Source organism: Anser anser (assembly GCF_964211835.1).
Source record: "Anser anser genome assembly, chromosome: 2".
NCBI classification, from domain to species: domain Eukaryota; kingdom Metazoa; phylum Chordata; class Aves; order Anseriformes; family Anatidae; genus Anser; species Anser anser.
This window is the reverse complement of record NC_139721.1, coordinates 102,906,732-102,921,537: the sequence shown is the minus strand read 5'-3', so window position 1 is coordinate 102,921,537 and position 14,806 is coordinate 102,906,732. Positions and strand designations below refer to the sequence as shown.

The following is a 14,806-nucleotide window of genomic DNA, read 5'->3' as shown; positions in this document are numbered from 1 at the left end:
GTACCTACAATTTGCATCACTCTGGTAAGTCTGAGTATAGCTGTCCTCAGACTGAGGACTGACCTTAAACAGAAAACTTGCCCAAAGAGAGAAAGTATCACCGCCAGTTGAATGTGTGGCAGCAGGCAGTTAAATTACCTTCTTCCTGCTGTCGTGACTTACTGAAATATCATCAGCTTCTGGCAAGGTTCTTGGTGGGAGGTATCTTATACAACCACATCTGGGAATTCCTTTGTTTTGTACGTAAGGGCCAAAATTTGTTACAACATTTATGTAGTGGTGAGAAATGCATTTGTTCAAAACTTAGGAACCTTCATCACCACAGATGAACTCGAAAACACTGCCAAATAGATCCTTCTAGTGCACAAAAGAAAAAACTTTTTGCTTTTTTTAAGTTTCAAAGGTATAACACGATCCATTTTACTAATAAAACTATTCTTAATCTTTTCTGCTATTAAAGGTGCCCTTTGTTGGTCTCTTCGCTTGAGAAAAAACATGCAGTCCTACAATGAAGAGCATCATCTCTTTTGGGGGGATATTCTATTTAGTTTTTGGACTGTGGCCAAATTGAAAAATTGAAATCCTTTTTTTTTTTTTTTCCTTTTTATCCTTTTTCTTTTTCCCCAGAGTAATGGAAAGAAACTGCCAAAAGCCTCTGGAGATGTACTTACCTTATGCAGCAGTTTCAAAAGTCATATTGTTGGGTGAAATGTCAGGTTGTGAACAGTTTTCACAAGCTAGAACATTCAAGGATTACTTTTCACCAAAGGTATTGTTCTTCCCATGACTTTCCAATACACCTTGTGATTCTGTATGCACTGTATAGCAGATGCTTCTGGGGAAATTTGACATGTTTAGTGTAGAATACCACTGAGTTTACAGCTATGGAGAGGTGAAAGGAAGAGTACTGTTGGACACTGTCATAAAAATTTGCAGTTGTCGTTATCGAGAGGCTGTATCTATTTCCACAGCAATTCCAGCACTGCTTTATTTGCACAGAGGCTCAAAACATTCCACAGCAAAACAGCCAGTGCTGGAGGCTCTCACTAGCTACTACACAGTGCAAAATTCAATATAAAAAAGATACATCCTCATGAAACCAGAAGAATATAATGACCTATCACATACAAGGATGTTCACAGAATTTGTATTCTTCACAGAATTAATGCTATTTGGAAGACTAGTAACAAAGAAAAATGTAGAAGCAAACACACAAACAAAAACCCCAACCATAACATTTCATTGACAGAAATAACACCAGATAAGCTTTAATGCACATTCTGTCTCGCTTTGATAATGCATGACAATTAGAGAAAGAACTAAGCTGTGCGGAAAGATGCATACAGCAGCAGTGTGTTACGCATGCACATCATCTCACGGGTTCCCCTCGTACGTGGTTAGTGCCAGTCATACATTCCTGCATCTCACACATTAGTGTCTGCTGTGATGGCTGATTTGTGTGCCTTGATGACTCAGAATTAATTCGCAGTTAAAAGCTGTAGGTTTCAGGAAATGCCTCGTGAAGGTGAGCGGTTGATGCATTCTGTGCTTTGCCTACGCTTGAAGGCGTGCAACTGCAACATTACAGTTGCCTGCTGCTCCCAGGACCTCCTTGCTATGATCTTAATTGCCATGTCCTGATTCGAGAAAAATTCTTGGGCAGGCCATATTAAAACACAATACAAAAACAACACTGATATCGGATGGATACTTAGGTTCAAAAATGAAACAAAAATGAAACAGAAACAAAACAAAGAAAGATCATTTCAAATGAAGCTTGACTGGACGTGTTGCTGAAAAGGTGCTCAGATTACCTGAACTGCTTTGTTTGATCTTAAATATGGACCGGGGGCAGCTGCAACGAGCTCTGAGCTTTGGCACATTCCATTATGAATGGTAGTGAATTTATAATGGAATGGTATGGATGGTTTTTATAATCAGAAAAACACACTGACCTTAACACTACACAGGTGGAGCAGCATAATGACCCGCCAATTGTACGCGCATCAATTCCTGGGGAAAAGTTCAATGAGGTTAACTCAGCATGTATCCTGTAAGCAACATAAGCGACATTCATAAACATTGTTTTTCTACCAAAACTGTCTTTGCCAACATTTTATTAATTGACTTGTTCACTGTTGGACAGTGAGTATATCTTACCCATGTTAACAGTGTATGATATCATGCTCTGGTAGACCTGAATGTTGTCATGCACTTCAACACTGAAATATGTGTGTTTAAAAAATACAAACGGGATTAACTACAGTAAATTTTGCAGACTATACAAGATTAAGCATCATATTCATTTAATTCAAGAAGCATCTGAAAGAAAGCAAGAAGCCTGGATATAAGAAAAGGCACCATCAGTGGGTCTTCAGCTTCACCATAAAATCCTCACATTGAGGGAGCTTAGAGAGGTAGCAGTCGACCAGCATTTCTGTGTCCTATCAATTTATTGATACCCTTGGATATCATGGGGACCAGCTGCAAAGGAAGTTTATTTCAATGTGCTGTACTTGAGCCGACCTGGTATCCAACATAATTTTAGTAGTCCAAGATCAGACCATGAAATAATGAACGAACCTCGACTTCTCTAATTAACCGCAACCAGTGCTTCAAAAACCTACATATTACAAAACTACACAGGGAGAACCGATGAAACAAAGAAACTTCAACCCGAATCAGTGACAGCTAATCAGCAAGGACAGAAGGCCCCCAAACATGCAATAACAGTGTTTTCAATTAAAAAAAAACGTGAAAGACATCCACAGTTCAGCCCCAGCAGCAGCATTTACATCCGTACTTTCAATTCATTCTCTCTGCTCCTCTTTGTGACTGAGGCACTAAGACATTTGCAGTTCCTCCACTGCACTAGCAGGGCAAGCTCCTCAGCAACAAACTAGCCAAATATCCCATGTCCCATAGAATCATATAGATTGAAAAAGACCTTCAGGACCATCAAGTCCAACCATCAACCTGACCTACCACGTCCCATCACAAAGCCACATTCCTTAGTGCCACATCCACGTATCTCAGATACCTCCAGGGATGGGGACTGCACCATTTCCCTGGGCAGCCCGTTCCAATGCTTGACCACCCCCTCTCTGAAGAAATTATTCCTAATGTACAATCTAAACCTCCCCTGATACAACCTGAGACCATTTCCTCATGTCCTATCACTCGTCACCCAAGAAAAGAGACCGACAGCCTCCTTGCTGCAACCTCCTGCCAGGTAGTTGTAGAGAGTGATGAGGTCTCCCCTCAGCCTCCTCTTGTCCAGAAAGCAGAAAAAAGTCTTATAAAAACATGATTTAAATGACTACTAAAACTGTTAATTCAACAACAGTACAAAAATGAACAAGACAACCAAGAGAGGAGGGAAAGGTAGCAAGTTTAGGAAGAATGTCCACTATTTGGAAATGCTCAGTTAAAGAAAAAAAAGAAAAAAGATTTATAAAATAAAGCAATGCCATTTTATCAGACAGGAAGACTTTTAAAATACATAACAGCCATGAAATTAAAGAAAGTTAAAGTTCACGTCATGTTGTCATCTCCCTGTGCCCTTCTTAGGAAGACACTAAATCTCATGTACATAATTCATTTCAGTCCCAAATTTACCAGCTGCCTACAGTTTGGTGGCCTTTGCTTTTACTGAAACAGTCTATTTACATTGGAAATAAAATGGGGTTATCGCACAGTTGGATGAAGCCCTCTTTGGAAACAATCTCAGCGAACTTTATCCATGCACACTGTTTTCAGTTGTCCATGAGGAGCGGACATGGCACAAAAACTCTTCCAAATAACCAGGACCGCCTCTCAAAACCATTGTCACCATGTACTTTTTTTTAGCCACATGGAAACTCATTTGAGACTAAGTAGCTTTGCCCATGGGAAAAAGTAATATTCTGTAGGATTTTTTATAACATAGCCCAGTCACTTTGCTTTCCTGACAAGAAATGAGACACAAACATACCAAGGCTGCTTACATTTCAGTACCAGAAGCAATAGTAAGGCAACCTAGTGCAAGGTACGTACGGTGCTTTCCCCATCTCTGCCAGGATGTTCGCAATGACACTGCTAAGGTGACTGATGCCAGCGCTTCTTTAGGGCACCAGCACGTACATACATATATGCAATGTTGCCAGGAAAGGCTGAATGACATCCTGGTATTTTTTGAAAAACTCTTCTGTGCTAAGTCTCTGCTTATCGTGATTTGGGAGAAAAGCATGGTTCTCTTCCTAACCAGATTCTTAGGCAACTTTCAGAAAGGGAAATTTCATTATACATAGGCAGCGTGAAAAACACACAGCCCCACTCCCACTCTGAAAGGCACAGAAAGCATTTTTTTGCACTTAACGTGACAGGCCGTGTCGGGATGCCTTCACACCTTCAGGCCAGAAAGCAAGCATCGCTCAAAGTTTGTGGCAGGACTGAGAAAGGCCCCAGGCACACGCGGTCCCCATTTGAGGCCTACGCAGCGTGGGGCAGCGGGGTGCAACCCAGGGCCAGGGCCCTGCCCACCCACAGGTGTGTACATTGCATGTGGGGCTGCACGCTCCAGCTTTAATAGCAATAAACAGCAAAAGTGCTATCTTACATATCAATAGATTTACTCAGGGGGACTTCTCTGTTAAATAAGTGCTTCAGAAGTGTAATTAGGGTTGAAGTGTTCTTAAAGTACACTGGAGAGCCTGTGATCACACAGAACATCACTCAGACAAAACACGGTTTTCTGTATTTCTTTGTCTGTCCTTGTTCACCTATGAACTCCCATCTTTACATTTAGATTGCACATTTCCTGGCACTTTTGTTCAGTTTTCGTGTGGCATTCAGTGCAGCATTTACCCTCCCCTTCTCAGTCCATGACAGGTCGGCCAGTTGCTATTGAAATAAAAGTCTAAAAAGCACTTATTTCAGTAAAGGCGTACAAAAACACATACTCTCAAGAGCCTGGAAAATCAGTACTACCAGGGTTTGAGCCTGTATGCTACGGAGGTTAGAGGAACAGTGACTAGAGAATACAGGAGATGGGCTGTTTGTGTGCCAGGACCACATGCAAGCCTGAGCATCCCTTCATTTCCCTGTTGGGAACAATACAAGTTTTCAACAAAATCACTTCAGCATCCCCAGGAGATGAGTGGTTTCTTCTGAGCTCTCTGCATGACATTAGCATGAGCCCAGAGAAAAGTGACAAGTGAGGAGGAGAGTCCCCCCAGGCACTGGAGTTTTCCTAACCTATTTCTCCTTCTGAAAACCGTGGGGAATTCAAGTTTATTCAGTCAGTGTTTACTCCCTCTCCTGATTTCTGTTTTTATCTCCCTCAACTCTTCTAACACCTTCTCTTTCATCACCCATCACTTAACATTAAGGTTTCTTGTTTGCTATCCAAATCAGACAAGCCCAGCTGTGCCTCAGCACCACTCCTTCCGGGTTTATCTCCTTTGTCTCTGCTGTAACAGTATCTTCCCTTCTCCTCCTCCACTTTTCATTTCCTCCTGCTTTGTCCATTCCTGCACAGAAGCAGTTGCTAATCCCTACAGCCAATGCTTGCCCCCCACCCCTGCCTCTTAAGCAGTGGCAGGGTAGCTTCTGGATGGCTCTGCTCATCATACAGGCTGATTAACATCTTCTTTAATGCATACCATGCCCTTCCTGACATGACTGTAAGACTCACACCCTGCTGGTACCTGGCATCTTGCTTCAAATGTCTACTCAGAAACACTTTTTTTGCAGCAACTTGTTTAGGAAACCAAAAGATAAAGATAAACCTCTGATCATGTTAAAGTTGACGTGCAAGCAACTAAAATCCATGTTTTACATATCTACATACATGTTCACACAGCTACCCATACACAATTACATTTCCACTGTATCGTTGCCTCCTGCTGCTGTGCTTTTATTTATTTTTAATATCTTTCTATATTGCTTGCACTTAGCCTGTGAACTGCTTAGTGCCTTGAGGCGGTTTGTATAGTAATTAGCACAAATGATCTCCAGGCATGATGTGCAGTGCTGCTTAATAACAATGCAGTCTTTGCAGGAAAACCCATTCAAGGCTGAAAAATTATTTCCCCCAGTGGTCAACAGTTTGTTCCTGGCATCAGCGAAGGCTTGTGCTCAGGTCCCCGTAGGCTCCATGCCACTTGCACAGGGCTTCGTCTAGCACTGCTCCCCAGATATTGAGCCACCAGCTCATACAGAGACGGAGCATCACAGCCATGCTAACAGAAGATACGCTTTTCTCTACCAACAATATTAACAGTTCTGTTAACAATAACAGAAAAGCAGGCACGCTTTTTTCTCCTCTGCAGATGCGCTCTTCTGTTCCTCCCCTACTTCGTTTGCCCTTGTCCCCTGCATCAGTCCCAATATGTCGTTAATTAACAGTTGCCTGCTGAATGCTTTAAGCATCATCTTTGCATTAAAGGGATCAGAATGACATTTAAGAGATCAGAATGACTTTTTTTTTTAACCTTCTCAGATAGTCTGATATTTGAAAGGTTTTTTATTTTTTATTTTCTATAAGGATCAGAGAAAAGAAGGAAGCAGTACTTATGCTGGAAGTGTTTGTTCCTTCTGTCTCAACAAATAAAAATGTACCAAAAAATCTTGTATTTTTCAATTTTGCTAATTATGCTTGCTATATGAAGTCACTATTACAATGCATTTAGCTACAGCAAGAAATATATAAAATCCCTTAGAATAAATGCTCAGTGTTGTGACTGCAAGACAGATCTTTACAAATTATCATGTGCAAATTAGCTAAATATCTCACAAACCAGTATACAAATTAGTCATTTTCTTTTTCCTTCAGTAGACAAAAAGAAAAAAAAAAGTAATGTCATTAGGAAAAAGAATTAATATGTTAATTGAGGATTTTAATTGCACAGAGACAAACCTCAGTTGTCTTGAAATCTGGCTCAAAATCAGAGCTACATCTGTTGTGGAAAGCACTCTAGATTTTCAAGTAAAGTAATGCATAAAATCTGTACATATTAATGTAAAATGAAACCTCTGATTGCTCCATGCCAAAGAAATTAAAAAGATAACTGCATGGCCTTTTCAGGTGAGATCCTCCATTTGCTAATCTGTAAATCTACCATGTTGTTCTCAGTTTGCAAGCCAGCCTTGGAAGGAATCGGCAGCAGTAACCAACAGCTGACATTAAAAATCTGACTGATATTATAAATGCTGATACATTAAGTTGTAGTTTAGAAGCAAGGTCCTGAACCAAGGCCCTCCATGTAGCAAGAAGACATATGAACATGGAACAAAATACATGATTTCTGCTTCCAACAAGGTGAAATCTCAGAGACACCCACCTACCCACCAAGAGCTTCAGATGAACAGAGTCTGAAGAGAACGACTACTGTAGGAAGCTGTAGTCTCAGGACAAACTGAGCCCACTTGAAAGAGGCAATGGAAATAGGATGATGCAGTGTTTCATCTGCCTGCCAGGCAGGTAAGGACAACAAGAGGCTGTGAAGTTTTACTGAAAAGGGGACAAGCATTGCAGGAATGTGGGGATCAAGTTGTGAAAGAGAACAAAATTCACCTTGCTTTGGTGAGCCTCTGGAAAATGGGGCTCCTCAGCAACTCCTCCTCTCTCCTACAGATTTTGCCAGGCAATTCACCAAACATTTAGCTGTTATATAATGCTGTGGCTATAGACAATGAAAACTAAAGAAAGTTGGCATCATTGTACCAAAAGGAAGTGCATTAGGGGTGATGTGTTTCTTTATCCTCAGCTTTAGTTATCCTCTTATATGTGGTGAAATGAGGCATCCACCCACTTGCACCTAATATTTTGGTTAGCAGTGACGTTTTGCAGGAGAAGCGGTCTATATATATATTTTACTACTTTTCTGTTTTTCTTGTTAAGCAAATGTCATGCTGATGGCAGGGATCAGCAGTCCAACAACCACGCACAAAAGACTCCTGCCTACTGTGGGACACAGTTGCAAGACCAGCAGCAGCTAAACTCTTCCCACAGCTCTGCCACCAGGACTCAGTGCTGGCCTTAATAGAAAACACTTTGTTTGACCAGGCTGAACTGTGTACAACACCACTTCTTCAGACGGAGTAATTCCTCATCGCTCCACTGGCTCCAATAGACTATAATTAACAACTGGTTGAAGGCCCTGGCCTCAAGTCTTCAGTCTCTCTCTGACAATCGTGATTTTCCTGGTGATGTGGATACTTGGCAGTACACCGACTTAAGTAGAAAAACAGTTTAACACAGTCCGTCAGCCACTTGTGAAATGAAGTCGGGTCTGAACTGCCGTCCTGAAGGATCAGTGGAATACTAACACATGCAGTTGGATTTACGTTTACCAAATGAAGTTCGCCACTGAACGAGCTGCAAATATCAGGCACAAGAAAGCCAGACCCATCTTCCAAAGAACCAGGCATGAGTGAAGAGTCAGTATTTGCATCCCTTATCCTGATGCCTCTAAAACGTTGTACTTGCAAATGCAATTTCAGCGACTGTCTAGAAGCATCTTTTTGCCAAAGCAGAAAGTAGAGATGGGGGAATAAAGTGAGTTGAAAAAAAATAGAACACATGACAGCTATGCAGTAAACTATTATGTTATTTCGTATTTGAGTAGGATGTTAAAGCTATTAGACTTATAGCAGGAAAAGGTACAAGACAGAAAACTTTATTTAGCACTGCCTAAATGCCATTACTCCTCTCTGACTGCAATAAGCCACTAAAGCCCGTGTCTGCAAAGCAGCAAGCTTCAAGTATAACAAGCTGCTGTTGGACATCACTGGAGCTGGCAATCTCCTCAACTTATCTGATGAATTGTGACACAGAAACATCCAACTATCTATTAGCAGCACCAGAAGCATCTCCCAATTGTTCGGTGTAATGACCGTATAAATAAAAGTATCTGCAAACTACAGCTTACATCTAATTGTCAAAAAAGAGGGGAAAAGAAAGAAAGAAAGAAAGAAAGAAAGAAAGAAAGAAAAAGAAAGAAAGAAAGAAAGAAAGAAAGAAAGAAAGAAAGAAAGAAAGAAAGAAAGAAAGAAAGAAAGAAAGAAAGAAAGAAAGCAGCAATCCCAGCAATAACAAACTTCTGTAACAGATAAATGCTAGATCCTTTAGCTCATTTCTAAACCACTGGATATCCTAAAGGTACACAGCCTCGCTGCCACGACACTAACCCTGCTCACTGGACAAGGCTCAGCATCCTTATTATTTCAGTGGAATCACCCTGTGCCCCCATCTCATTCTCTTTTTACTACAGATAAAACCACATGCTATAACAGCAAACTGGCATTTTCCATGCCAAAGAAACAAATTTATTACTGTATTAAAGGTCCTTTTTTGTTTGTTTTGTTTTGTTTGTTTGTTTGTTTGTTTGTTTTTTGGATAGTTCCGTGCAGAAGATGGAAGTTACAGTAAAGAGATTGTATTTGGGGGCCGAATCCACTACCTAAAAGGATTTTGCAAGCTCTGGGCCTAGCTATGCTAAACTTTTATTTGCTTCCTTATGAACACACAGGCAAAGGTTAACGTAACAGCATCTCGCAGAGTTGTATTTAGAATCACACCATTCACTTCTTCAAAGCAATGTTCACAGACCCAGTTGCTAAAGGAAGATATAAAAAGATTGAAAAGCTTTTTTCCTCCTTGGATAAAAAAAGAAAAATAAGAAGTCCCAAACCAGAAGTATTACTTCTGGTAACTGGTTGGCTCCATCTTTCCCTGCACAAAATGCCCTGGGGACCGACCTCAGCAAAACTCTGTTGAGGAATGATCCAGCGGACCTTGGGGAAAAGCAGACAACTGGTGCCAGCTCTGGAGTTACCAGCAAGCTCAGTATCTCAGCAAGGGGATACTTGAGTGATACTGATACACAGATAAAACATAAAGCCACAATGATTGCTGGACACAAATAATCACTAATTTATCTGGCAGTCCACTTGCACGGCATTTCACGTTCGCTATAAGCGAAAGAGATTTTTATACTCGATAAAAGTGATAAATAGCATAATGAATCAGGCAGGCAGACAGAAGCACTAGGCTTTACAAAAGGCCACTGAAGAAGGCAAATGCTATTTCTCAAGTAGACAGAGTTGGAGCAGAGGACACATTCACCGGGGGGGGGGAAGTGGAAGCTTATTTTCATAGAAACCTGGCCACAAGGACAACAGCAAACAGACCAGTATGTCCTACCTGGACCACTAACCTCCCACTTTTTGCCATGCATCATTTTCTAAATGGAAAGAGCAAGATGAAGCACGTCTTTAAAACCAGGCCATTTAGATAATTCCCATCTAAACAGGGTCAGACCAGCAGTGTTTCACCTTCTCAAAGTATCTCAGACAGTCTTAAATACATGACCTGGATGAAAAACAGCTACTTCCAATTGATTACGTTGTTTTATTTTTAATAAGACCTAGGAAATAATAGTGTGAAATTCCTGTACTGCTGAAATTGATTATAATTTGCGTTTAACTTCTTCAAGGGTGAAACATTGGCCCCATTAATTACACCTTGCTTCCCCTTGAGCGTTGCCCTGTAAAAAGCAGCAGTAGATTAAATTAAGAAAATAAAAGTACAAAATCAAAGCCAAGCTTTACTTCTGTAAGTGTGAGAGCTGTTGATATATATTTTTTTAAGAATAAAAATTAAGTGACAGGCTCTCTCAGACAAGTAGACATTAGAGAAAGATGTAAGAGAATGTTTCTATTTCTGCTTTCCATATCCATATTTCCATAGTGGATTAAGAATAAAGGGCTAAGTAACAAAACAATTTCTAAGGATAAGTAATCTTTTCCAAAACAAGTTATTTACTTGAATACTTTTTATCATTTCTGTAACCCTGGGAATTTAAAGGACAGTCTTACCTCAAAACAATAAGCAAATATGTCGTGAATTTATTTTTATTTTTCTGCAGAGGAACTGATTGATTTTCTCTTGTGCTCTCCCTCGACCTGCTTAAGATCACTTCTATATATAAAACACCTGTGGTGCCATCAGGAAGCCTCTAAGATTTTCTTATAAACATACAGATCAGTTTTGCAGGTTAACATCTGCATTAAAAAAACTGGTTAAAAAAAACCTTTAATTATACTAATTTTTGGGTCACATTAGTAGCTAAGATAACAGGATCAGTATTCCATCTGATGCCAAGACTTCATGCAGAGTCATCTGACCCTATATAACACTAATTAATATACTATATATATATATAATTAATATACAATAAATAAATAAAATCAGATTCACAATTCTTTGCATTGAAACAAGCAGGAGCTAACCCTTTTTTCTTAATACAACTCATTATTTACGATCACTTCTTTGCTTCCTTTTATTCTTCTCTTCTTTTGGTACTCCTTTCATAGCACCAAATCATCTTTTTAGGACAGCTGAGTGCTCTTTCCTCTTCTGGCATTAAAAAAGTTTGAAGTTGTCCATGGTCTGCTCTGAAAGCATGGCTGAAACTGTCTTCCACTCACAGAAAATGAAGTTACACCTCTGCTTTGGGGAGGCTATTCTGAGTTCACACACCTCATCAGCTGAAACCGAGACTGGCGAGCACACCCATCTCACCACAACTGGCGGGGACAGGAAGGACGCTGGGGATGGTTCCCTTCTTCACGAGACGGTCCAAGCAGTGGAAGATGCTCAGTACGAAAGGGATGCAATGTCCACAAGGCTTTAAGCCAGAAGACTGTGTTTTTGCCCCCTCTCCTCCAGCACTGCACCTCAGACCGGGCCACTTAACTTGACACAAGACAGCTTGTTGAACGCTGTGCAGCACGTCAGGATCCCATCCCCTGGGGCCTGTGGTGGCTGGCAGCCATTATTACTTTTAAAGTGCACGCTGTCAGCTCAGGGGCTTTGGACAGAAGTGGCTGTCTCCTGGAAACAGTCCATCTAATTTGCACAGCCCTTGCTCACACAGCATGGCGCGGAGGAGGTTGAAAAGAGGTGCTTGGGGCATCTCTGTCTATTCTCTGTTACGCAGCTCAGCCTGTTCCTTCGCATTACACATGCACCAAATTTATGTTGATGACGGTTCTACTTGATGTACCAACCTCTTATCTCCCGTGTACATGTTTACCTGATGGTATACGATTGTTGCAGCTACAAGGGTTTTCAGCTACAACAGCCTCTGCAGGATGCACTCTGCCGAGGTGGATATTTTTAATGTATATTACATTATTATAAACAGACCGAGAGCTAAATCCTGGAACTAGCCCATGGTATTAATTCTAATTTTGTTTGGGCCTGATTCCAAATGGGTGACTATGCATGCAAACATTCGTCTGAATGTACAATTGGCTGTTATGAACACAAAATTATTTCTTGTGCTCATGCATGCATAATTTACACACACTAATTTAGATGCCAAAGTGATTCCCTAACAGAATTCCAGTGATCAGATTTAACTTGAAGACTGCTGTTTAAAGAACACATATGTATCACAGTTGTGTGTTCTTCAGCTGCACAAAAAGGAAGTAACTGAGAAATTCATTGCTGTTTCTATAACTAAAAAAACCTTCATTATAAAGCTATCACTTTTCAGCTGACTGCTGGTTTCTCCCACCCCCGCCCCAATCCCTCCAGTTATTTTCCCCCATGCTGTGTAATTTCTACTTAGGCATTGTAGCATACAAGCAAAGTCATCCATCAAAAGTAATCAACAGGAAATGAATACTGTTAAGTAGCATGTTTTCCTTCATGTACATTTGAGTTTTATGCTTAATGCATGAAAATCAGAAGTCCTCTCAGGAACCAGTAGTTGGCTTTGGAGTTTCGAAGTGAAATTGCAAACAAGTGAGCCCAGTGAACCACGAGTGACCTGTGAATCATCATCTAAACCGTCAAGAAAAACGTTAGGCAAATTGTGCTGATGAACAAGCAAAGTGGAATTATTTTTCTCTAGGTAATTCTCAGGTTAAAGTTGGTGGTGTTATTTCCAAAATAAATTAATGAACATTGATTAAGTGTATGTTTCAGGAGCTGCCTGGAATATTACATTTTGTCACAAGATCATACAAAAATCATGCATAATCATCATCAAATACACAATTAGCAGAGAAATACCCCTGGAAACAGGACCTATGCCAACAAAGAGACTAATTTTTGCAGACATTTTAGTCTTCACCTGCCTGTTGTTGCACTAATTTTTCCCTTTTTGGTCACCTTTGTTTAAATGGGAAGGGGGGGTATTTTTTAAGTTATAAAAGAATTTTAAGGGAATTCATGTAGCTTGGAAGGTGTGTGGTTTCTTTTTTAAATGTTAACTTTTACCAGTATGCGCATTTGTTTCCCTAAGTTAGCAGCTCTTAAATCATGTATTCGAGATGCTAATTTGTAAAGTACAGTCCAAAGACTGTTCATTCAAATCAAGTAAATTCATCCTCAGTTATAACTCGGGTAAAAATAGGCCTCATATGTGACAATTGACATGTATGAGAAATGTTTTGGCAAATAGCCTTTCTCATGAAACAGTCTTCCCAGTGCTACTGATTCAGAATACAAGCAGCAAAATATAATCGGGAACTTACCCTGCCTCTCCCACCTATGCTAGTGTCTCCTGTGATCAGAAGTCACTTAGAAATGCACTGACACCTTTCATATGCAATTAGCAGAGGTGGAAATGACCTTACCAAAACTAAAGATGTAGCTGTTCCAATTCTGCAAATTAAGGCATATACTTAGCTATATGAATAAAACCATGAAAGTCAATGCAATTATGCAAGTGCTGGTAATCAAGCTGGCATTCGAGAATACAATCGTTACCTGTTAGAGTTTGTTACTAATGGGAATTTGGGCACATCAGGGCATTCTGGGTGCTGGAAGATTCGTTCTGCATTTCATCCCTTTCAAGAAAACAGAAGCCAGTAATAATTCATTACGAAATTTGTATTTATATTAAAATGTTGTGTTACCATTGCTTTTACTGTTTGTATGTATGTTTAGAAATGTGTACAAACACACACATATATACATATATGTATGCATATGTATCCTTATTTGTCAGCATAACTTACATGAGATGTATCTTTTTTTAATTAAAAAAAGCCCTGCATATCCTGAGAATAACTTAGATTGTATTTACGGTAACATAAAAGATAAGGCACTGTTCACTACATGAATTTAAAGTGAGTGTGTTTTTCCAATACAGAACACTTCTGAGCATTTTACCCCACTTGACTGATACTTTACATTACATCCAGCAGTTCCTCCAGCCAGCATCGTGTTTTTCAGCTTAGTGAAAATACTCTCCTTAAGTCTTATGCAGACTTAGCAAAGGAAAAGATCTGAGCTGTGAACAAGACAGTATTGTAAATATTTAGCCAAAAGCATTCTGTTGTTTATTTTGTAATGTTTGAGAAGGTTAATGACTAGGATTTAATTGAAGCTTTTACAATATTCAGTATTCATCAAAAGCCCAATCCTGTCTTTATGGCGGGTTTCTAACTTTAATTTTTCAGAGAATCTGGTAAAGGTCATCCCTAAAGGCCCCCCAAAATAATCACAAGACAAATTTAAAGGGTTTTCTTTCTCACAAACCTCAGTTTTTCCCAAAAGAGTTTCTTGACCCATGTCAAGAGTGGGCAATAGGGAATGGGAGATTAAAGAGACTGAGATATGAGCGAGGAGCTCCAGGAGGAAGAGATTTGTGCACGGGCTGCACACTGCCCAGTGCGATGCAGGACCATGCAGCAGCTTGTGCAGAGCCTTCTCTGCCCCATTCCCAGCCCGCACCATATGAGCATCTGAAGAAAACAGACAGATGAAGACTGTGAGCACCTCCAGAAGAGACCAAATTGGTCAGAC

The 14,806-nt window shown here is 40.2% G+C and overlaps 1 protein-coding gene across 10 annotated transcripts in view; it reads right to left on the bottom strand.

The window, feature by feature from the left end:
- The window catches only part of HECW1 (HECT, C2 and WW domain containing E3 ubiquitin protein ligase 1), a 268,810-nt gene that overhangs the window by 205,753 nt on the left and 48,251 nt on the right, over positions 1 to 14,806 (bottom strand). The window contains exon 2 of one of the 10 annotated variants that reach the window (XM_083826828.1): positions 1,956 to 2,013. The exons of 8 other annotated variants lie outside the window; for them this stretch is intronic. In XM_083826828.1, the coding sequence (XP_083682954.1) occupies positions 1,956 to 1,982 (27 nt within the window). In that variant the 5' untranslated portion in view covers positions 1,983 to 2,013. Of the gene's footprint in view, positions 1 to 1,955; positions 2,014 to 13,765; positions 13,846 to 14,806 lie in introns of all 10 variants that reach the window. One more of the 10 variants, XM_083826829.1, reaches the window with a different exon arrangement.